This window comes from Oculina patagonica, chromosome 5 (genome assembly GCF_052425735.1).
Source record: "Oculina patagonica isolate OP01 chromosome 5, crgOcupat, whole genome shotgun sequence".
Classification (NCBI taxonomy): Eukaryota; Metazoa; Cnidaria; class Anthozoa; order Scleractinia; family Oculinidae; genus Oculina; species Oculina patagonica.
Window position 1 is genome coordinate 2,293,577 of NC_135762.1, and position 25,102 is coordinate 2,318,678.

At 41.9% G+C, this 25,102-nt stretch overlaps 2 protein-coding genes across 2 annotated transcripts in view; one reads left to right on the forward strand and one right to left on the reverse strand.

Annotated features, from left to right (window-relative positions):
• On the forward strand, positions 1 to 24,521 carry LOC144654676 (FRAS1-related extracellular matrix protein 2-like). Its single transcript, XM_078514877.1, has 17 exons — positions 1 to 2,779; positions 6,935 to 7,270; positions 8,224 to 10,719; positions 11,051 to 11,191; positions 12,055 to 12,149; positions 12,836 to 12,992; positions 14,206 to 14,355; positions 16,048 to 16,257; positions 16,847 to 17,197; positions 17,753 to 17,934; positions 18,458 to 18,742; positions 18,903 to 19,944; positions 20,302 to 20,486; positions 21,152 to 21,359; positions 21,945 to 22,141; positions 22,591 to 22,737; positions 23,109 to 24,521. The coding sequence occupies exons 1-17, from the start codon at positions 184 to 186 to the stop codon at positions 23,622 to 23,624; spliced, it is 9,294 nt and encodes a 3,097-aa protein (XP_078371003.1). The 5' UTR covers positions 1 to 183; the 3' UTR covers positions 23,625 to 24,521.
• Positions 1 to 25,102, reverse strand: part of LOC144654761 (cytosolic Fe-S cluster assembly factor Nubp2 homolog) — a 98,995-nt gene that overhangs the window by 45,827 nt on the left and 28,066 nt on the right. The window lies entirely within an intron of this gene.

Genomic DNA, 25,102 nt, shown 5'->3' on the forward strand with positions numbered 1-25,102 from the left:
GCAGATATAATAAACTTTTGTTCGGAGTCGGTTTCCGGTAACATCATTAACCTCGTGTAGAAAGCATTTGACCAGAGTGGTTCCAAGCTAAAGAGAGGAGCACAGCTTTCGCGGCTGCCAAGCGGGTCATATTTGTACCACGTCCACTAGAGAGAATCTCAGCATCTCAAAGGATTGGAAACAATGAACGGAGTATTAAGCCTGTTGCGTGTTGCCTGCCTCCTCCAGCTTATGTTTTCTTGTCATGGATTTCTTCGTGTGGCAAAGCTATCGCCGATCACCGTGGAATTGGGCCGGTCTGTGTTCCTAGATCCCGTGCGCGATCTTAAAATCAACTTTCCCGAAGGAGCCGTTTGTAAGGTCTCTGTGTTACGGAGTGATCCCTTATCGCAGAGAGTGGGCTTCTTGGTCCCGGACACATTCCCGTGTGATTTTTCTCTCGGCGAAGTCCAATATTCTCACTTGGGGTCCATGTTTTTCATGCAAGACTTCGTTAAGCTACAAATCCGCGCGGACACAGACACACAGAGTCGTTTAATACCACTCAATCTTCGTGTGACAGTTGCGTTCTCGGACATGGAAATCGTCAACAAAAATCTACCCATCACCGTGGTTGAACTCGGGGGCATATCCACAAGTATAAACAACGACGTGCTTGCCTTCAAACACGACGCAAACAAAATATGCACCGTGACACTTCTAAACTTCAACAGTGGAATAATTCCGCGATACGGACAGCTTGTTAACGTGACAGAAGACAAAAGCAGCTCGACGCAGTACGAATGTGGCGAGTTCTTACGGGCCAATATTCGCTATCAACATAAAAAGCTTTCATCTTCTAATCGCGATTTTATTCCCCTGGTCGTAGAGCTTATCGATAAAAGCACTCATCGAATCGAGAGGGAATACTTTCAAATCATCGTGCGTATTTTAGAAGCTCGATCAAACCAGCGACCTGTAGCTTCTTTTCAAGCTTCTCATACCGTTGAAGTCAACCAATACACGTTCGCGCCGATAACTTCTGATATCCTAGCCGCCTCTGACACGGAAACCGATGCTGGCGAGATAATTTTTAATATCACTCAAGCGTTACAATCAGGAGAGGGCTCCTTAGTAAACACGGATGACCCTTATCATCCGCTGACAGCTTTCTATCAGAGAGATATCGAACAGTTTAAAATCGCGTACAGACCGCCTGCCACACAGACCAGCGAACTGCGCATGTTTCAAGCCCTTTTGGAAGCCGTGGACACAGAGGGCGCGAAATCTGAACAAATTTTACTGCTTATTATGGTAAAACCGACTAATATTGACGCTCCTATGGTCACAAAAAACGCCGGCCTGAGCTTGTTTGAAGGTCAATCTCGCGCTATCACTGAAAAATCCAATCTGGCCATCGCTGATAAAGATAATTTCAATGATGTCCGGCTTCAAGTGATCGGCGGTCTGCGGCACGGCGAGCTTAGGATTATGGGACACAAGATTGATACCTTCATGGCGACTGATCTGGAAATACCTGTCATCACGTATCACCATGACAACTCTGATACTTACAGTGATAATATCATCTTCCGTCTGACCGATGGCGAACACGAAGTGAAGTTTTTGTTTCCAATCACCATTGGTCCTGTGGACGATACGGCTCCAACATTGGTGTACAACACTGGTCTAATATTGGACGAGGGGGAGGTTGCGCTTGTCGACCAGTACATGCTAAGCGCCACTGATATTGACTCAGAGGACAGTAAAATACAGTTCAAAGTCATCAGCTTTCCTAACTTCCAAGAAAATCCAGGTTCTTCACTATTTCAAGAAAACAGTGTCGGCGTTTTGTGTCTGCGAATGGGAGATCCGCCCGAACGAGGCGAAAACTGGGTTTTACAAGAAGATGGTGTTTATGAACAGAACGTTACACAGTTCTCTCAGTGCGATATTAATAACAGAAGGCTCTACTATAGACATCTCGGCGGAGAAGTTTTCAGCGATGAAATAGCTTTTGTCATGTTTGATCAAGCAGACAACCCTAACGTTTCTCCAATAAAAACTTTTCAAGTTACAATTCGCAGAGTCGATGATCTGCCGCCATCTCTGTTTCCCGGATGTCCCCTGGAAATAACCGCTGACGAGTACGGACTGGTGGAGCTTAGCGAGGATGTTCTTCACTACACAGATAAAGACTCTGTAGATGACGAGCTAACGTTTTTTATTTCGAAAGAACCACACTTCATAGACGTGAATCCGAACGTAACTGAGCTTGCAGGAGAAATCATTCTGTCAGATATGAAGATAAAAGTGCCAAGATTCACCCAGCTACAGGTACGACACAAGAAAATTAGCTTCAAATCTCCTGACTTGGAACTCGGTACTAGCACTAGATACGCCCAGTTCGAGTTTTCCGTATCTGACCTGTCGGGCAATACGATTAAAAATCAGGCCTTTCGTATTGTTCTGAAGCCAGTCAATAACCAAGCCCCTCGTGCAGTGGTGCAACCGTTAGAAGTACCAGAACTTAGCCAAGCGATTCTTGGAAGCGAACAATTGAAGGTTTTCGATGAAGATACACTGGACGATGAAATAACCTTCACTGTGACCGCTGTACCCAGATACGGCATTCTCCTCAAGGACGAACTGGAAATGCAGCACCTTGATACTTTCAGTGTCCAGGATGTAACAACTTCCCGGATGCGGTATCGACACGTGACCAAAGGCGAGGCGAGCGATGAACTGGGACTGATCGTTGACGATGGAATCCAAACGACCAGCTTCCTCTTGGAGATAGGTGTGTTTTTTATTTTATGCTATAAAGAGTCTATATAAAGAATAAAACCGCGTGAACGGAAAGACAAATGATATTTTCCTTTTTAGTGCTTTGACTGAATTTTTTCAGTTCCATGTCTGAAGCGCAGAGAACGAACAAGATTCGGAACAAAGAAAGAAAATTCTCAGAACTAACATGAAAAGTAATGTCTGCAACGCACCAATAAGAATTTACCAGTAAGGAGAAATAAATATTTGTTTTTTTCTAGTTTTAAGCCGGTTAAACGCCACTGAGAGTCTAAAACTGTTCGATGTATTTGGTCTGTTTTTTCATTGGGTTACATCCTATGCGAAATTACAACATATTATTATTTCTTAATATGAAAAAATTCTAGCAAAACCGCCGAGTTTCCGGCTTAAAAATAAAAAATATGCGTCCTTCAGCATTGTATACACTTATAACAAAGAAATGGGGCACGGGTGTAAGTAGTTTACGCGTAATCTAAACCCACGCGCTGGCAAACTTAGGTTTCCGGCCATAAAGATTTTTCTATGTAAAAAAATGTTTTAGTCCATTGGTACATGTTTAGTCCGTGCTAATGTGATTGTTTACAGTTTATTAAGTTAACGTAGTTTATTTAACATTTTATTAAGTCTGTGCTTAAGAGGTTGTCTACAGTTTTTCACAATTTATGTATCAGTCAATTCCAAGTGAGATCATGGGCCCCCAGGCAAACCCCCGGGCATTTGACTTGAAACTTCTTTACGTTATCGTAACCAAATACTAACTTCACGAGCTTGAGCTCGATAGCGTTTTATAGTTTATGACACATTTTGTCGACGGTCAAATACCCGACTGTCCGGGCTTCTGTTCAATCAAATTCGCTGTCTGGGCCTCAGTAGCGGTCAAATGCCCTGGGGGATGGTCTCGCTTGGAATTGACTGCCGGATACATTATACAGGCAATCTTTCAGGAGATTGAACACATAGGAAAGTGAACTACACACTTTGCGGTTTGAAGCATCAGCGTACGTCGAGGGATGGGGAAACAGGGGGAACATACACGGATTAAGGGGTTGGGGGAACCAGGGAACTGATACCCGTAGGATATTACAGTTTCCACGAAAACGTCCTTATCATACTATATTGCAAAAAATTGTTTCGAGAGAAGTGATTCAATACCAAATATGAGCAGTTTGTACGGAAGAAGGAAAGAAAAAAAAAAGCTTATGGAAATGAGTATGAACTACAACAGAACACAGAGAGAGCCTCTAATAAGCTAACGACTGAGTGTATATTTAGGTCACAGAGCATCAGTTTCTTTTACGGAAGCTGGCTTGTTTGTGCGTGGAACTCACAGTAACAAGATTTTACAATTCCGTCCCTGTTTCACTTTAATTTGGTAAACTTGTGGACTTTTCGGCAGACTTGGTGTTATTTTTGGTTATTCTTAACGAAGTCTAAATTTCATGATGCAACCCAGAACAATAGAAGTTTATTTCCAACCAAAATACTAAATGAAAACAATCACAGGGCTGTGGATTAAAGCGAAGAAATCCGACAACTTTCGCAAAGTCCTAGTCTAAACACCTCTTCCGTTTTGGTGCGCCGTCGTGTGCGGTTAGCCCGCGGTCCCATTTGTGGATTATTATTGATCATTATTGTACAACAGAAGGTTCAAAGAGATACGAAAGAGGAATCTCTTAAGACGCGATGTTACGATAAGCCAAGACCGACAGCCCGAGGGTAGCAAAGCAAGTACCGGATTTGCCGAGTGCGAAAACGAAAACGAAAAAGTATGATAGAAAATTTTTCATCAATACATTCCAAAGAGCAGAAAACTAACGAGTGGAGTCAAACCTATATGCAATTCATGATCACTGACTCAGCAAGTATTAAGCAAAACATGAGCTCAGATATGAGATTTTCTCGAAAATTGCGGCGAAAAATGGCAAGGGCGTACACTGACACTTGCTATAACTTGATCAACATTCCAATGCAAGGCGATTAAAACAAGCAGGAAATATGCTTTGATGTTAATTAACACCGTATTTCTATTTGAGGAACTTGCGTGAACTTTTCCTGTTTTATTTTTTCCATCGGTTATAAATAAACACAGGTTTTTCAACGGCAAGATCTTGAGAAATAAATGACATGAATTAGAAGATTATTGGACACTACTGATCAATCATACGTTGTTTTTGCAGGACGTTAGCTTTTCCAACAGCAAGCAAGGTTTATTTAATTCATGCCGAAACTCATTGAAGATTTTTCTATGGAGCTTTACTTTTCGTAACACCTTTTAATCCACACTAAACGGATTAAACTAGACACGTGCAAAACGTTAACTATGGTTTGAAAAATAAACAGTTAAATTCGATTATTTTTGTTTTGTCGCGAAGAAAACCCATCAAAGGCAAGCATTGCTATATATTTCAATCTTTTGTTGGAATCCATTTCTTAGCATTGGTCAGAATCGTATCGTTTTCGTGACATTTTGTTTAAATCTTGTTACAGACTGAAAAAAAGTTTCGCTAAAATGGAGACACTTTTTCTTTCGTAAATTGGATTAAGCTGTACTTATCATTAACACCCTCGTTGGCGATAGCTAGGACCATCTTTATCAGACAATAGAGTAGCCCTGGAAATTGGAATGGTTTCAATCCTTCAGTGATGAAAGCACAATTGATTACAGATTAGAAGGTTCTACCTTATTTTTATGGGCAAAAAAATCTCCTATAATCTGCTTATGGCGTTGTGCCCTAGTAAACGGATTCAATTGACTTCGACAAAATACTTGTTATGCCGCACAATATTCGCTGCGATTTCGTTTTACAACAGACAAATTAGCTCAAAATAAAATACTGTAATTAGTTTTGTTCATCAAGCCGGACGTGAAGTTTTTTGTCATCTTTGAAGGTCCGTGCAGTGTGCATGGCCGATTTAACAAGTCAGTCAATACTTATGTGTGTTTTATTGACCTTGTTTGGGTTGAAAGGTGGAATTGGCGGTTGAGGACATTTTCTGTTTAAAAATAAACGATTACTAAACGCCACTTTGAAATATTTAGCTGTGGCAAGATGATCCTGTCTCAGTAGAGCGTGATGAGTGACTGAAATTAAAATTTGAAAAAATGAAAATAACGAAGGAGATGACGAGAGTTGCTTTCTCTTCCCTTACGTCCTCGGTGCTAATAAAATTTGGCGCGCGCAAAGTTTCTTTGGTGTAAAACATGTATTTGTGCCTAGCACCTTCTTTATTTCTGCCAGCGTTTGTTTATACGCAGTCTACATAAGCTGTTTCTTCAACCCACGCGTTACCCGAAGGCTTTAAAATAAAGAAGACTGATTGTCGAACCCTAACCCGAGCCCTAACCCGTAAAATGTTGCCCGGTGCAAACGCAAACACAAATGCAAGGAAAAACACGTTTCAACTAGCACAGCGCAAACGAAATGCAAGGAAAATAAGTTTGAACTCAGAAGCACAATGCAAACGGCATAAATGCAAGGAAAAACACGTTTGAACTAGCACGGCGCAAACGAAATACAAGGAAAAATACGTATGAACAAGCACAGCACAAACGCAAGCACAGGGAATAAAAAATTGTCCATTTTCTTGTACCTGTCTTGCTCTTGCATTTACACTTGCTTTACGTGTTAATTTGTTGACGCAAATGTAAGTGCAAGCGGAAGCAAGCGAAGCGTGACTTGTCCGCCATCTTGGAAAAAGACTATAACTGCGTCTGCGTATCTTATGTTCCTTGCGTTAAAGTTTGTGTTCTTCCCGTGAACGTTGCTTGCAATTACGTTTGCATTTGCGTCGCACACTGCATGTGAACCAGGCTTAATGACAGAAGTTCGTCATTCTAGATTTATGAACTTCTGCTAATGTTTACAGGAGGCGGCGTGGCCTAGTGGTAGTTCTAGTGGTGAGGGCGCTGGACTTGTAATCCGGAGGCCCCGGGTTCAACACTAGATGGATTTGTCTTCGGTCTTCCCGAATTCAACTCCTCTACGCTTTGTAAATAGCCAACTGTATAGCCTCCTGCCAGTTGGGGTTTTTTAACAAGTTTATGCTCGATTTGCAATATTTGTTTATGTATTTAGCAAAACAGTGCTTAATACATCGACACTTCAATAAAGTGATTTATTTTTATTTCTATCTCTTTTCGATCTAGTAATCACTCCAGAGCACAAGAATGTGACATGTCACGTGTATAACATGACAGTTACAGTGAAGGAACACTCAAGGGAAGCCATCAAAATTCACACGAATTCTCAAAGCCCACGTGACACAGAGATTATACTTCGCATCGCCAGCCCACCCCGGGTGGGGAGGATTTTACGCGATGGCAAGATGAGCTACGAGTTTAGTGTCCAGGACTTGGAAGCGGGGTTAATATTTTACGAACACATTGGTAGGGAGACTGGACTGGAGGGAGATGTGGATCATTTTAATTTGACGCTTTTGAATGACACGGAGACCTGGATTCGAGAAGGAAGAAGATATGAAGGTATCTGAAGGTATCACTGTTTTGTACATTCGTTTGTAACCCTTTAAGCCCCAGTATCCACATGAGAATTCGCCAAATAACTGATCTCCATACATTTTATTAAGGTCGGGACACACTAGGCGACAAGTCGCTCCGTGTGTAATGCTTCAAAACAAGTCGCTGCGACAAGGCGCTTGTTCGGTGCACACGCAGCGAATTTTGAAGAGTAGGAATGCGAACTAGTTTTCCAATTCAATATGGCGAAAATATATGACGCTCTCTCATTGGTTAAATTATATTTTGTCGCTGCTTTCGCTCATTTTGTCGCTGCAATCAGTCGCGACCGATCCAGCGACAAAGACTGTCGCAAAAATGCACCATGTCACACGAGGCAACATCTTGCAACAACTTGTCCACGCGACATGTTGCAGCGACTTGTCGATTAGTGTGTCACAACCTTCAGGGTATAGTTGGGAGAGTTTGTTAAAAGATCAAAGCAATTTCCCTTTGGTGATCATTTTATTTATTCTCACACCCTTTTCTCTTGAAGTAGTGAAATTGTGAGCAGAAATTCGATGTAAGAAACTCTTGGGACTTAAAGGGGTTTAAAAAAAGGCTAAGACCACATCCACACTAATTCATTTTCAGAAGTCTCCCTTAACGGTCGCGCCGAAAACGTAGCAAAATATTCGTACTGTTTTAGCACATAAACTGAGCCTGATTAATTGCCGCTACCTGTCGTGTTTGTGGGTCCGTGCATACGAAACAAATAAAAACAAACGTAGCGTTTTTAAGGATTCCATCCGACTGGCGGCTAAAAGCGTGTAGAAGCCCAATTCGGGATCACCGAACACAAATCTATCCAGTGGCAGGGAGGAAGGTTTGAATTTGGGGCGCCGCACGCCCTAACCACTAGGCCACGCTACCTTGCTAATATGTGCGTTTGTTGTTCTTTTCTGTTTTTATTTTTGTAGCAGTCGACGTAGTTACAATGATCCTACCTGTGGACAGCCAGCCTCCCATGGTCAGTAGAATCCAACAGCTTGTTGTGCTGGAGGGCGGTAAAACCAAACTCACGTCACGCCAGTTAACAATCACTGACCCCGACACGCGTGACAGTGACGTCACATGCACCATCGACGTCCAACCCACAGTGGGCTACCTGGAAAATGTCACGCCATCTCCAGGATCAGAGATCAGTAACGCAGGAAAACGCGTTACGTTTTTCACTATTGACGATATCCGAGCTGGACGCATCAGCTACGTGCAAGACATGTACGAGGGTAGCGAGCCAACCATGGACTGGGTGGCTTTCTCGTGCTCAGACGGCAATAATACGTCACCTCGATACTTGCTTAATGTCGATATTATCCCGCAAAATGACGAGAAGCCTCAGATTTTTACGCGCGACTTCTACGTGGACGAGGGCGATGAGAAGATTATAGACGTGACTGTTCTGAATGCAGTCGACGCTGACGAACCTCTGGACGAGTTAATGTTCTTCGTTGTCACGCCACCACGTCACGGAATGATCACGGACAGGCGGAAAGGCGCCATGACACCAGTTCCCAGGTTCTCTCTGACGCAAATCAAGAAGTCGACGTCGATCGTGTATCAGCATGACGGAAGTGAAAGCACTCAAGATTCTTTTGCTCTGAGCGTCTCGGATGGTAAATATAACACAACTCGTTCTATTCCGGTGATTATAACACCCGTTGACGATGAAGAGCCTATGCTTTCTGTGAATGCAGGCATGCGCATTGCGTCTGTTGGCGAAAGCAAAGCAATCACACCAAACAATCTTAAAGCCCAGGATGTAGATTCCCCGGATGAGAACATCACATTTGTCGTGCGCAGTCCTCCACGGGCAGGGTTTCTCAGGCGAATAAACCTGAATGGTTCTGTTGAAATCTTAGCTCAGTGGCAAATATTTACACAAAGAGACATTGATGAAAGACGGATAGTTTACTCTCAAGATTCAAACATCCCCAGCGAGAGAGACATGATCAAATTCGACTTATCTGATGGAAAAAACACCCGAGTAAATCAAGACTTTTATGTGGAAATTAGCGCAGGGGACAGAATTCATCCTACCGTGATAAACAAAGGTGTACGCTTAGCCCAGAACTCCCGAATGATTATCTCAACAAACTTTTTGAGCGCCAGCGATGCTGGAAGTGCTAATGAGAAGCTGCGGTATTTCTTAATCAAGCACCCGCAAAAGGGACGCCTAGAGCACTTAGACTTTCCGGGAGTTCGACTTGATTCGTTCACGCAACTTGATTTGGCGGGAAATAAAATTGTCTACATCCACACGAGCAGTGACGAAGCTACGGCTGATAGTTTTGATTTTGAGGTGTCAGATGGAACGAACGGCGTGGTCAGAGCATTTCTAGTGACACTCATCAACATTGACAACAAAAAGCCAGTGTTAATCCACAGCAAACTTGTGGTAAACGAAGGAGAGAATATTTTGATTACACCTTTTGAGCTTCGCGCGGAAGATCAAGACACGCAGCCCGAGAGTCTTGTGTACACGGTCACGCGTGTTCCTTTGCATGGTTGGTTACTAAACCGCGGGATGCCCTCGCGCGTTTTCACGCAAGAGGATATAAACCTTAATCGAATCTCTTACGCTCACGATGGGACAGACGTGGAAAAGGACAGCTTTCAAGTCACAGTTACCGATGGAACACACAACGAATTTTATGTGTTTCCAGACACTGAGACACTTGTTCGGGACCCTCGTGAGATCCACGTGGTCGTAGTCCCTGTGGACAACAGAATTCCGCAATTGGTTCTTAACCGAGGAGCCACAAATCTGGAAACTTTACCGGGAAACAGAATCGGGCTTGTAATAAGAAGCTCTGCGTTAAGAGTGGAAGATCTGGATAGCAATAACTCTGAACTGCTTTACACTGTAACTTATCCGCCAGTTAACGGAAAGCTTGTAACAGAAGGGCGCTATAACAGTAACAGAAGCATAACTAACTTTACTCAGTCTGACATTGACGCAGCAAACATCTCGTATATCCTTCACAACGGGTGTAACGCAACTAATGACGCGTTTGATTTTGATGTTTCCGACCCCGCCGGCAACACGCTTCGCTTTCAGCGATTTTCCTTAACTTGGGCGTGGGTGTCTTTTGAGCGCCAAAAATACCAAGTGAACGAAACAGATGGAGTTTTAAGCTTTGTTGTTGTTAGAAGGGGCTTTCTTGGGGACCCGTCGTTCGTGCGCATGACCATTAAGGGCCTAACAGCTACTCAAGGCCAGGACTTCTCGGTTGTTGGTCCCGCGCATGTGCAGTTTAGTCCTGGGCAGAGCAGGGCAGAGTGGAAGCTGCACGTGCAGGATGATGGGAAATACGAAGCGAATGAAACTTTAGAAGTGGAACTGACGAGTCCTCAGATGTGCGTCATCAGGCAACCTAGGACAGCTCACGTGACTATAACAGATCCTGAGGATGGTATGAATAAATTATAATAATTTATTTTACTATTAATTATTATACAGAAACGTAAGGACCACAAGACTTTGCATTTATATAGAGGTATTTGTATAGGCCAGTTAATTTATGAAAAAACGTGCATGCATGGCTTGCAGCACGCAAGGATCTAAAACATTATCTGAAATAATAAGATGCACTTTTTTGTCGTCTCATCTAACACTGGCTTCAAATATGTTCACAAAAGCCCAGGTTTAATTTAATTTTTTAAATTATTTTCAGCTGTTTTCCTCACGCTCATTCTGCTATAACAGATGTCATAAGTCAAGTTTTTATTTCTGCTATTTTTCAGTTCCAACTGTGGAGACTGTCCGCAGTCACATCGTTGTAGAAGAAAACATCGGAGAAGTAAAAATTCCTTTGAGACGAACAGGAGATACCAGTCAGCGCTTATATGTTGCCTGTGTGACAACGTCGTACGCCGGAGAGGAAGGTATGACCGAAATTGAACAGTTCTGGAAATCATTTATTCAGAGCGCCAGATCAAGAAGATTTTGAGGTTCAGTTTAGTAAGGCTTTTAATTGGCTAACTTGACAACCCAAATAGAGGACTGTTTGTAGCTCACATTCCAACTTCAAAGTTGTTCTTTGATTTGTTTTGTGGACAGAGAGTGGAATGCAATGCAATCTATACACTTGAAATTTGAATGGCGCATTTTGAAAAGTTAAACCTTAATGTTTTTAAGCTCTTTGTTCGCGAACTCTCCCTTTTTGATGTGTTATTGCCTCTTTGACACAAAAGGTATCTCCAGTAAATGCCACAGCTCCTTAAAGGTGCTGTCGCTGCTACATGTCACAGCGACAAAATCATATGTTGTTCACACTGAGGAGACATCATGCAGGAACAAAATCACAACACGTACACACACAAGTAAATGTATCGGCGACATGTATACTTGCTGCTGCAGCATGTCCCTTTTTGTGTCAGCACCTAATTGATGTGCATTGTAAGGGTCTGAAATGTCTTGTCAAATAACTGTTGTCTATCTTAAACCAATTTAGCCAACAAACGACTAATAACTCAGACAGATCATAGAATAAACCAATTAGAAGTTGAAAATCCGTAACTGCTGACAAGGACAGGAAAATAAGCATTGGCATGGCCACGTTTAGTTCTTGTTTGTACTCTTAATTGTCCAAAAATACAACATATTTTCTCCAAACAGTTAAAATACGTTGCAGTGGTCTCTAGACAGAACTAATCGTAGCGTAATACCATTAAACGCATGATTTAAAGTCCGAAAGGACCTTTATTTAGGTATTTTATCAGTTAAACTTGGTGTTACTGTGTTTCAGGTTGGGCCACAGGGACCTTGCCCACATCTATTTTGTCATACTCCGATTTTATCTCGAGGCCTGGAAACAAGGACAGTGTGATCACATTTGAAAAGGTTAGCAGTCGACCGCACTTACATACGGAATCTGTTTAATACTTTGTAGCCCAATAAATTGGTTTAGAGCCGAGAGGCAGCGTAGCTGAGTGGTTAAGGCAAAGGACTTGAAATCCGCAGGTCGCATGCAGGTTCAACCTCTCATCTGACCACTTGCTGGAGTTGTATCATCGTAGACCCGAGTTCAATTATCTTCCTAGGGAATGCTGCAAATAGCTATCTGGTGTGGCTTTTGCCTCCTGCCAGCTGGGATTTTTAACCTTGTTATATGTTTAATTTAAAATAATTGGTCCTAATGCTTGAATGCTTTATAACCTTAGAAGCACGTGTTAAATCACTCACTGCGGGTAAACAAATATATTTTTTTCTTAATCTAGAATTGTTTTGCTTTCAAAGAAATAGAAATGGAATACAAATTTCCTAAATAAAACGGCGACACAGCGATCAAGTTTTTCTGGTGCAATGCGAAACTTCTGAAAGACAGAAAGCTTTTTCAACAAAAAGCTCTCCCGTAAATAGTTAACTCTTAATAATTAAGACAATAGAAAACTTTTGCTTGAGTAGGTGACTCTGTGGCCCCGAGATTATAAAGCCATCCCATTTATGTTTGTTATTTTAAGAAATCCCACAAATTAACGCCTCTCATTTTTGTATTGTACACTGAGTTTTCTCCTTTGCTTCCCAAGGAAGAGACAACCAAAGATTGCCCAGTCATTATTATTGATGATTCGCTGTACGAAAACGAGGAGAAGTTTTACGTAACAGTAATTTCGCATCTTGGCAGCAGAATAAACAGCGAAAGAAACACGACAACTGTTGTCATAGCTCCGGATACAAAAGATGGTAAGACGGCACACGATAACAACATAATAAATATAAAATAAATGTTATCACACGAGCATCTTTTCTTCAGGCAGGCGCCATGGCGCCAGAATGAATGTCCTGATACAGGAAGAAGACTTTAGCTTATTCTTTGCTTTCCACCCACGCCGAAACCTTTTACATGTAATTGTTTGACATTCTGGCGTACAAATTCTTCCCTCAGGGCCAAACGCCGCTTATTTGCCTCAAAATAACGAAAATTCAAGCACATGAACATGTAAGCAAAGAAACTAATATTAGAAAAGCACAGAAACAACAAGAATTGAGTTGGAGCGGTGAAGTCACTCCTATCATTTCGCGCCAAGTTCGACATGGCGTCGCGCCGTGACAAGCGGTTGCTTTTGCAGGCTAAAAACATGCACAGTGACCGCAGGCTTAAATTTTAAAAAAATATAAAGGCGATTACTATCTAATGGCTTGAGAAGTTAAACGCCTCCGACTCATGTCTGTCTGGAAAGGTGATATTCAAATCAGATTTATAATACAAACAGAATTCTGTCCGCAAACTACATGGAACAATTCTGGGAAGTGACACCTCATTCAAATAACTATATCTATTACACGACTAAGGCGGTCCGAGGGCCAATAACTAAATCAGCCAATCAGATTACTTTATTTCCGGTCCCGCAAGGGCCGATATTTTCCAAGTATCGGACCGGGTTTTGTCCCGGGCGATTTAGCGCAAGATTTTTGAAAGATTTGTTTTTTGCAAAATCTTTTCCGAGTTTTTATTGCTTTGAAAATGAAATGACCCGGCTTACACAGAAATATATATAACTTCTTTAGCGCGCGTAAAAGTTTTGCCGCACATTGTTTTTTCACGACATCTACTAGGTAGCAATTCACACTACACAAAGTTTCCAGTCGTGTAATAAATCTCTTATTAACCAAGCCTGCTCGGGACCGTACTGGGCGAATATTGGCCCTCGGTCTTTTTTGTACGGACCTCGCTGCGCTCGTTCCGTACTGTCAAGACCGCGGGCCAATATTCGCCCATATGGCCCTCGCGCGTGGTTAATAAGATATATTTATAGTCATTTTACAGTTTGTTTAACTGAAATTTCTTATTCAAATGCCTTTTTTTCGCGAGAGAATTGTATATTTTGTAAGGTACTATAAGGGTTTTATTGTCAGGAGCTTTGCCATTGAGAATGATTTATTATTGTTTTCCTAGAGCCAAAGATATTTTTCGATCACCCTCGTTACTCTGTGGATGAGAGTGTTGGCAAGCTTGATGTCAGTCTCAAGAGAACTGGGACCGACCTCTCGAAACCATCATCTGTGTTCGTGAGATCGAGGCAGACTGATCCGATATCCGCGCGAGGTAAGATAACAATCATACCCCTTCCCTTCCCTAGAAAGGCAAGAAAATAAAATACAATGGCGACAACAACTCTAGCTGTAGTCGTTTTCACATCGCGACATATAATATTTTTACCCCATGATTTAAAAATCTAATAGCAAAATAAATTTTCCTTGAGTCTTCCCCTTCTTTATTTCACTACTAGCTGCAGAAATTAAACGGGCATGTAGTGTCGTGCATTTTTATCATGATTTCAAAAAGCTTAAATAGTGTTAAATCTATGAACACCCGAAAACAATAATTTGATTTTGTGGAATAGAACCCGAAAAATGACGGAAATCCAACTAGATCGAAACGAGGACAACTGACGACGTCGAGAATATAAATCCATTTCAATAAGTTTTTGCCGTGTCGTTCGGATTCTATTAAAGTTTTGTAACATGTCAGTTGTAGAAAATGGAATTTCTTCAACTTAAAATTACTGGCTTTGTAAGCATAGGCCTATTATAAGAATAACACTGAGTTTCCCTGGCTGGAGGGTCACCCTCACCCTTTTATACATATTTTTATAAATAGCTGCGCACTGTTTATGTGAGAAATTACATTTATTGTGTGTTAATGTCGAGCCAACTTTTCGATATAAACGGTTCGCAGCCATTTATAAAGAAATATATTACAAGCCCTCTCGCTCTGCGTGGCTCGGTATGGAGTGCGACCCTTAAGACAGAGTCAACTTGTAAACAGGCTCTTAGCTCGACAGCATTGAGTAAAGTAGCTGTATGCTGATGTTGCTGCTGTCCTCGCTATTCTTATTCGTGTGCTTGTGTTTGTACTTATGTCGCAAGGGAAACCCATCAAGTTTTATTCCATAACACATTCAATAACATTATTGCATTCAATTCAAGTATGAGCAAATACAAAACGAAAGAGGGAGAAACAATGTTGTTTTTCAAATGGGGAAATTGGCATTCTTGGTCATCAATGAACTTCATAATTCGCCACCACAATGTTTGGTTTTTTCATTTCTTACTTTGTTAACAAATCACTAATTAAGCCTTTTCGCATTAGATTTAAAAGGGGCTTAAAGTCAACAGCTTATGCTGATTAAAGGCGGCAATTTTAGTTAAAATCAGCATTTTAAAATTTAAGCTCGGAATGTTTTCGTTTCAAACAAGTTTTGTCCATTACGTAAGATGAACTGATAGAACGAACAGAGATAAAAACAAGTTGGAACTTAGTGCACAATCCGTAAATTATAACCCCTGGTAAAGTGAGTTTAGTGGTGACCAAGGACAAGTTTTTAGATTTCATATAGCTACTCACTAAGATTCATCTTGTTATTTGCACAAGCTTGAACACAAAACACGCGTCCAGCGTCAAAATGTCCCGCTTCATCATAAATCCGGAAGCTTTTTCAGGGAAAAGAATTTAAAATTTGATAACGTGTGAAAATTATTAACTCCCTCAGTCAATAACTTATACTAGCTGCCCTTTTGGTGTTGCTGCTGATCTCAGTGCGATTTTAAATGTGGGATCCTATTTGAATAAATGTAGCTTAAGTTTCCTCCTTCTCTTGCGGGCGAGCGCGAATACATGTAAGGGCTTGGGCCTAGGAATGTCATTTGGTGACGTCATGAAATTTCCTGTAAAATTAAATTGAGTGAGCGGTACGGGAACTTCTGTCACTTATGATTGATACGTTGTATTTTGCAGCTAGTGAAGACTATATCCCCCTCATTCAAATGGTTTACTTTCCGCCATTTTCCGAGCGTCAGTCAGTGCAGGTAACCATCCGTGACGACCAAGGCCTCCCCACGGTAGAGGGGACGGAGGAATTTGAGCTTGTACTTAGGACTCCTATCAACACTCGGCTAGGAGACGCAAGCAAGGCTGTTATCGCTATCGACGACTCAGTGTCCGATCGTGAGTTTTTTTGGACATTTGTTGTTACCTAAAGTTGAGAGAATAAGTATCGTAGTTTGGGGAACTCTTGGAGACCGTTTAATCGAAGCTGGGTTTCCTTCTCTTTCATCACAAAATAAAGTGCGCTCGAAAACTGCGTCTCGTTGCCTAGCAATGCCGCTGACCAATAAAGGACAAGCTTGGGCTAACTCGAATCCCAGACAATAGATATCTACCTACTCGTATTTTTCCCCAGCGCGAGGATAATTACTAGCTACGAAGGCTTAATCTATTTTAACCGAAAAGGTCCTTGTTTCTTTCATTGTGCTAGGTATAAAGTCGTGGACGCCAAAAAAGGTTATAATCATGGATTGGCCTCGATCTTTTTATTCTGAAAGAAGAAGCTCCAAACGGGCTTGGTGACGCTGTCACATACAAAATTCAAAAGAAACTTTATTAGATTGTTTGAAACGACAGAAAAGTACGAAAGAAATTAAATGCAACATATCTTTATGCTGGTGCAAGAAAGCTGTATGAAATATCTCTTTATCTTCAAATAATTCAAGGTCTTTTTTAACAAGATCCCTTTTATATGTTTTATCCCACCTAGTACCCATAATACAATTTGAGAAGATATCATATTCCACCAATGAGGAAACAGGCACGCTTGATGTTGTACTCATGCGCACTGGTGACCTGAGATCTATATCATCAGTTCGTTGCTATACACGTTACATGACTGCGCAGGTGGAGCGAGACTTCAAAGAGCGGCCTGATACGGACTTGTCGCTGATTCTGTTTAACCCAGGAGAGAACCGGAAGACGTGTCCTGTGGCAATCATTGATGACGTCATGTTTGAGGGAAGGGAGAAGTTCCGGTTAAACCTTGGAAACGTGGACAAGGAAAGCCGGATAGGAGAGAGGAACACTACTGTGATAACCATCGTGGATTTAGAAGATAGTAAGTACTAACAAGACCATTGTCATTGGAATTTGTCTTTACTTTGTCGAGACATCGTACTTAGCAATCTCCTTGATGCTTACTGTGGGCTCCATACCCCATAAACAATTTGGAATGCAAGGCTCATATTTCATTACTACAGCACAAAAGCAAAGGTTTATAAGGATAATATTTCGGGTAGTAGCAGTAGCAGCCTTTTCCTGGGTCAAGACTCACAGAGAACTGGCAAAGAAACAATGCTACTCAGAATCTTTGGCTTACCCGACCAACAGTCTGGAAACGAAAGTACCTTGTTCTCTTACGCGTGCGCAGTAAGAGGCACGACATCTGAGTGTGAAATTACCGCAGGTTCAGTCAATATTCAGAGACAATACTCAGAGACGCGTTTTGGGCTTGAGAGTGCAAAATCTTTCCAAATAATATCGGAGTTAAAGAGTTTTCTTGTTCAATAGAATATATCTCCTCTTGCCTGACCTTGCTTTGTCCTAAATGAATAATCGTATATTTCGCAACCTCACGGACTAATATTCATGTCATTTCTCTCTCTTTACACAGAACCTGTCATCCAGTTTACAAAGGAGCGAGTATTTGTAGTGGGGCCTGCTGTGGCGGGTGCTAATGTTGACGCGCTGATTACAATAAAAAAGACTGGTGACCCTACCACGCGGTCAAAGGTCAGAGTGTACACACTTGACGGATCAGCAAAGGCTGAGAAAGGTTATCAACCAATCACCGAGGTAACTTATTTTTTTAAACGTCATCTTACTTTCATTGATTGAGTATAAAATGTCTACTGAAGAAAAATTCCGAATTAAAAAATTAAGAAAAATTGCCTTCGGATTGCGGTTTCAGGCTGACATAACAAAGTGTCACAGTATCAAAGGTCGGCACACACGAGGGGACAAGTCCCTGCGACTAGTCGTGTGAACCGCCCATTTTTTTAAAGGTCGGCACACACTAAGGTACTAGTCGCAGGGACTTGTCCGCCATTTTGTTTTCTGTGTACCAGGCGTGCGCGGTTAGACTTTTGTCTTCCGATCCCACGATTTGGTCCCCTAGTGTGTACCGTACATGCGACCAGTCCCTGGGACTTGTCCCTTCACCAGTACACACTAAGGGATAAATCCCTGCAACTATTCCCTGCGACTAGTCCCCTAGTGTGTACCTGGCTTAAAGAGACATATCGTAGTGGACTGGTCTCGGGGACTTGTCCTTTCGTGTGTGCCCAACTTAACTATTGCTCATTTTTCCTATTTTCAGATTTTAGAGTTCTCGCGAAACAAATCAAGTCATGTGATAGCAATCAAAATACTGTTTGACGCTCACCGAAAAATCCGTCGTGCGTTCACAGTCCACCTGAGCACGGACATAACTGGCGAGAGTGGCCTGGGAATAAGAAAAGTAATCGTCTACATTGAGCAACCATCTACAAATCCGGCAGTGACATTTCCGCTGTCACCTAAAGTTGTTTCACTGCGTGACTATGATGACGTCGGCGGGGCAGGATCAGAGACGATTATGGGTTATCCGCTAATATGTGTAACGGTAAGTGAACGACAAAAAATCTTAGCTTTATTATCTTAGGATCTAAGCCATTCATTGTTCGATAGGTTTTCGTAAAAAAAAGGGTTTTCCTTCCATGATGTGATGATAATTTCATTTGATTCCACTAGCATCACTAATTCATCTTCTTTTCTCCCTGCAGGCTTGCGATCCAAAGTACCCTCGCTATGCAGAAACTGGTTCCATCTGCTCTTTACAACGTATTGACAACAGTTTGACTCAGTACCGCTGGCAGATTGGTGACGAGTTTAGAGACTTAACCAGTGACACGTTTTTCACCAGAACCGACCTAGTAACTCTTGATAGTGTATACTTAGTGCCAGGTTCTAGAGTGCGATGTGTCGCGCGTGCGGTAAGTGACCGCGGTGAGCTGGGCCTTGAATCGACCAGCGTTCAAGTCAACGTGAGCAGTTATGAGGGGCTTTGTGTGTCACGTGATCCTCATCGTTCGGGTTCGCAACAGATCGTAGCGAGTATTTCTTTTACAGGGGCAACGGGTGGTAAATATTCCAACAAAGTTCATATTAAGTTGGTCCTTCCTCATACAGACGGACTTGTACCGCTTATATCAACCAAAAGATTGACAAACTTCAAGCGAATTCTCCGTCCAGGCGTACTGCGACTAGCTCAACACAAATGTTCCAATCTTTTGGACTTAAATGAACTGATCACGAACTTCGGTTTTGTTACGAATTCCATCAAGGATCGTAAGAGCATGAATGAAGGCGAGCCTTACCAGTTTAGCGTGGGGCTACGGAGTAACAAAACATTGCGCTTCTACAGGAATCTGGACCTGGAGTCTTGTGTATGGACTTTTAACAGTTACTACGACTTGTCAGAACTTACACAGTACTGCGGCGCTTCAGTGACGTCAAATGCACAATCACGTGATATCGCTCAATCCCAGCTTACAGTGCGGGTGCCTCTGTATGTGTCTTACGTGTATCGTGTACCGAGGAATAGAGGAGACTGGATCCACTATGACCACGCCATGTTTCTGCGCCTGCACCTTACTTATGATACTGCTGTGCTGTTAAATAATGGCGTGCAGACTCCTGAGGGAGGCTTATTCAACGGAGATCTTTGGCCAACGGCTATTTCCGTGCGCGAAGAAGATAAAAGACTAGTGGTCAATTTTAAGACCAAGACAAAGTTTCAAGGAACCTACTTGATAAAAAATCCAAGTAAGTTGTCATTTAAAGTAAAGTCTGCATACGAGCCTAGTGGCCCATCGGGCCGGAGCTTATCCCGGTTTCCGTAGCATGAAGCGACTAGGAGTATTTCTACTCCCCCCTGGATGGGACATTTATACACCTGGGTGAAAAGAGGCGCTACGAGAGTAAAATGTCTTGCCGAAAAACATGGCGCAGTTCCCCAGCTAGGGCTCGAACCCGGACCGCTCGATCTAGAGTCCAGCGCACTAACCATTAAGCCACCACGCCTCCCATATATAAGTTGTCATTTACTTGTTTTTATTACGGTTCAAGGCTCCATTACACGGTGAATGTCGATAACTCACCATGCATTTTTGTTTCTTCAAGGCACACAAGCTATGGCAGTGGTGATGTCACGTGACCGCCCACACCTAAGTTTCGCGTTGAGCCTGGTGTCAAGTGAACAAACGTTTGACTACCCCCAGCAGAGCTGGCGATTTCAATCCCAGTATGCATTGCGGGATTACACGGGCGTTTATTTTATCAAGCTGATCCCTTGTACGGCTGATGAGGTGGGTTTGAAAAGTAGTCTAACATGTCATATCGTAATGATTCGATTAAGCGCCCTCCTGCCATAAGCGCCCCCTTCCGAATAAGCGCCCCCCCTTTTAATTTTTTTTTTTTTATTATCCCCCCTCTTTCTATTCCCCCCCTTCTTTCCCCCCCTTTTATAAGCGCCCCCATTCTTATACGCGCCCCTATTCTTAAAAGCGCTCCTATTGTGGCTAACTGACCCTACTGAAGTCGTCGACGTCGAAAAGATAAACCCAGGAACATTCACCGTACCGTACATGTACATATTTACTGCTAAAATGAACAATTCTTGTAAAAGTAAGTGAACTTTCAACAATTTGTTACTTTTACAGTTTATGTTATTGCTAGTTATTTGAAAATATATTAAAGTTTTGTTTTGAACATGTGGTAGTTTCGCAAAAAATTAAATAAGCGCCCTGTCTCGAATAAGCGCCCTCCCTTAAGGTGCCAAAAGTAAATAAGCGCACCGGGCGCTAAATCGAATCATTACGGTACATGTCATTTCCAAAAGTTAACATTATCTTCTTTTTTTAACAAAATCTTATCTTTTCAAGAAGAAAAGTGATGGGAATAAAGAAAATCAGGAGAATTTAAATTTTAAGCATCGGACTGAATGAATAAACTTATTTCTGTATTCTTCCAGGGAGTGAGTTACTCAGAGCCACCCACGTGCCACCCACGTGACCCGGCGACTTTTACTCTGCCAATCAGGTTCCAGCAGGTTCCCGATCCTGTTCCAGCGCAATTTACTCTCTCCGCTAAGTTTTTACTGATGGCCGAGCGGGATCTGTGGTTGAATAGTGACATGGATAAAATGGATGATTTCAACGTGGATGCAGCATTCTCGAGAGGTATGGCCATTACTCGTTTACAACAGAAACAAAAATTCAGCACATATGCCAACACAACTGAACAAATATTATAGGCTCGACGGCTCCTGCTCGTTGTTTGTAATTCAGTGAATTAGTTCAATGAATTAGTCTTTTCACTAGCTAAGTGTTATTTTCCACTGGCGGAGGGAAACGAAATAAGTGGAAGATGTTTTTCTCACACACCGCTGGGAACTGGAATAGGGCTATGTGACCATTGGCGGGCAGTTGCTTTTGTTGCGCCCGCCATTACTGACCTTTTACCACCCACCCGCCCAAAGACTTCAAGTTGGCGCTTTATCTTTTGTTGGCTTTGCTATTGCGCAATTTTTCCTATGATGCATGATGTACATGAGTTTGTTGAGTTTGTAATAAAGGTGATATTGTGGCGGTCAGCCTGGCATGGCTACCAGTGGTGTAGAAAACAATGTCTGAAATTGAAAGTCACCAAGCAAGCCTTTCGTTCTATTTTCTATAACAATGTTTGAATTAGCACGAAAGTTTGAATTATACTGAGCAGTTTTGGTCTGTTTCTGATCTGTGTATTCACCTCTTGTTTTGGAACAGATTCAAAGATCTATGGTCGCATCACTCTATTGGAGGGCAGTGGTCTCGGCAGGGGTAGTCTGGGGTATGCTCTGGCGGCGGAGAAGGTTTACTTGTGTACTGGTGTCGGGGAGTTTGTTCCTACTTACGATCCTCTAAAGAACAAGTTTGGATGTATGGCGCGTTCATTATACTTAGAGCATCGGCTAAAAGTACTGGTAAGACTGCATTTCAGTTTTTTTTAAATAAATTTTGTATCGTTTAATGTGAAGATTGGGCAATGGCTGAGAGAAAAAGTTTAACTAAGAAGTGTTCTAGCGGAAATTTTATTTGCGAACCGTTGCCTGTTGAAAAGGCAGTTTAACTTATCACGAAACTGTCTTTAAAAGCAAATGAGAAAGAGTTTCAAATTGAAGCAGTGACAATGTTACAATTCTTGTTGCGTTACAATTTACAGTTCAGCTAGCTGTTTTAGTTGTCACGCAATGCTCCTCTCATTTTGTGACGGGTCAGATAGCAACTTCCAAGAAGACTAGGTATCTGGAACCATTGTATTGCGTTAAACGTTCCTCCCAGTACCATTCCAGACAGGTTTCACCATCTATCAGCAAAGATGTCAGAACGAGTTGCTACGGTTTTTAAAAAAAATCTTTATTTTATTCAACAGGACAGAGAAGAGCCCGGTACAGTAGACAAACACCTTGCAAATGTACCTTTTGAGGCGAGGTTTGCTGAAGAGGAAATCATAGCTACTAACTTCTCCGAGGATCCCGGGTCCGATGGGTTCGTGATGAACAGCGCGCCGCTGTTTGAGGTATATAACGCATTTAGCGCCTTTGTTTGCTGGTTATCTCGTGTCTTTTCGTTTGATATATGGTGTAGCATATGACCATAAACCGGCTAAGGGGACTGATGTAATTTAGTTTCACAAAGTTCTTGCGTCTAATCGAAAGAGCGATAGATGCAGTTTAAACATGGGAAAAACACAAGAGGGCAATAGTTAGGAGATCGGATTTAAGATCCAAGCCAGGGAATGAAATTCTAAGCCTGTAGGCCAGTAATTTTGTACAGGTGTTGAGTTATTGGGAGAGACATATCCTCAAAGTGCCTCTCTAGCTAAGGTGCAGCAACATTCCATGTCTCTTACATGACGATGAACATGGCACCCTATTTTCTCATTGGCAGGTTCCCAGGAGCCGGAAGTGGTTCATGCATGCTGTTTACTCTGTCACTTCCGACAGTCGCCCCAGGCCTGCTCGCTCTGTTGAAGATTCCACTGCAGACCAAAACGAAGTCACTTCTCATGTCCTATCTGAAGTAGATAGCCGCTTATTCAAGCTTTCCCACAAATTATACCGCCGCGATGCCGAAGACACGCATCAAATAGGAGTCCACGGCCAAGGAACAAATATCAAAATGATACGCCTGTTATCCGAGCCAGCGGAAACACGCCGCAATGCGTCATCAAAAGAACCTAAAGAGATCGAGCAGGCAGAGTCAAACGGAGCCCGCGATACAAACTTGGTGAACCCGCTGGTCATTGGTATCGCGGGAGTTTGTTTGTTGCTTTTGATCGCGTTGGTTATCGTAGGCGTCTTGTTTAGGCGAAGACTGCTGACTCAGCAAACCCAGAATTCTCCAGCTGTGGAGACGAATTCAAGAGAGGTCACCGTGACGCAAGCTGGAGGTGTCGCAGTGTAACAGTTTATATGAACTGTACAGCAGATCAAGTGTAATATATCCAGTCACTGCTGTTTATATAAGAGCAGGCAACGCGCTTCTGAAGCTACCGAGCGACTAAACGTTAACACAGCAAAAATTTTGGCTGCTAAACATGTCACGTCTTCTCTTGAGAACGTAATTCGATTTGTCACGCAACGGAGTCGAGTCACGCGACGAGTAAGCAAATGCCATCAGTTATGACGCGAATTTCGCATTTAGCAGCTACTCACAAATCAGAATAAGAAAGCTGGCACTAGCTATTAGGAAGTATAAGTATTAACTTGCTGTTATCAAGCAATAAGAAGAGATAAGGGCATTGTTTTAAAGCTTCAAGTCATTACCCGAACAAGTTTAAGTTGCTTATAGCACATCGAATGAAGCTAGAATGATAGGTTATAAGTAAAAGTTATCAAAAACCCCAAAAATATACATAAAATATTTATTCTTTCGTGACAACACTGTTATTGTCATAGCAACAGTGTAGTTAACAAAAAAAGAAACGTTTCTAGCGCATGCGTGGACCAGTATACAAATAATTTGTAATCAATTTGTAAACAAATTGTTAGGATTGTTCCAATTTTTTGAAGAATTTTTTAAAAACACTTTCAAGTGAAACACTCTAATAACAAGAAATACGGAAACTATAAATTTATAAACAATACGTTTCATTGTGGATATACAAAAAGAGAAAAAAATCATTAATGACTGCATTGTAAAACCGTATTAAAAATATGTATCAAATAAACTGGAAAATCATAATATACAGGAAAAACAACTTGATAATTATGTGCTGTGGCAACCGAATACTATTTGTATAATATTTATATCATTAAACCAGCTGGGTTTTTTACAGCCTAACATTTATTTGAAACTGAATTTGTTTTTCTTTGTACTACTCCTATTTTTTTTTTGAAGCGTGTATTGGTAAGATACTCCAAAATGTATTTCACCTTCCAAATATCCAATGCGCTATTCAGTTTTTGTGCGCAAGTCTCCGCGACGCTTTCAGACGAGTTAGGTCTGGTTGCAGCCGTGCCACGGCTTACACATCAATTTCATTAAAAAGACAACTGTCAAACACAACTGCACTTGTTACCAGATACATGAGAGTGTAGAATTTTGTAGACACTACTTCATGGTGTACAACTAAACCACGTACTAACGACTGCCTTCAGGCATGTCGCTTCTCTACTCCGCCACCGTGTTTTATATTAATCTCTAATAGCACCCAGATTCTTTTCACATTCACCTCAAACTGGTTTGAGGCTGGCCACCCCAGTCCGGCCGCTAGCATAATTATGCTCGAAGCTACTGAGGTTCTATTTTACTCGTGATGTTTCGAAATTAAATAATGGAAAGTAAACCACTCAAACTAGCGCTAGATTTATGTTATTAATGGAATATATTTTCAGTGCTTTTTATAAGGTCTTTTAATGTTACCGAGGAAGTGAATTGCA

Excerpts from the sequence above, each read along its gene's own strand:
- LOC144654676 (XM_078514877.1), top strand. The coding sequence starts at position 184 with ATGAACGGAGTATTAAGCCTGTTGCGTGTTGCCTGCCTCCTCCAGCTT. Across the intron at positions 16,258-16,846 it reads CGACGACTCAGTGTCCGATC|TACCCATAATACAATTTGAG; the intron begins GTGAGTTTTTTT and ends TATCCCACCTAG. Across the intron at positions 21,360-21,944 it reads GGATGCAGCATTCTCGAGAG|ATTCAAAGATCTATGGTCGC; the intron begins GTATGGCCATTA and ends GTTTTGGAACAG.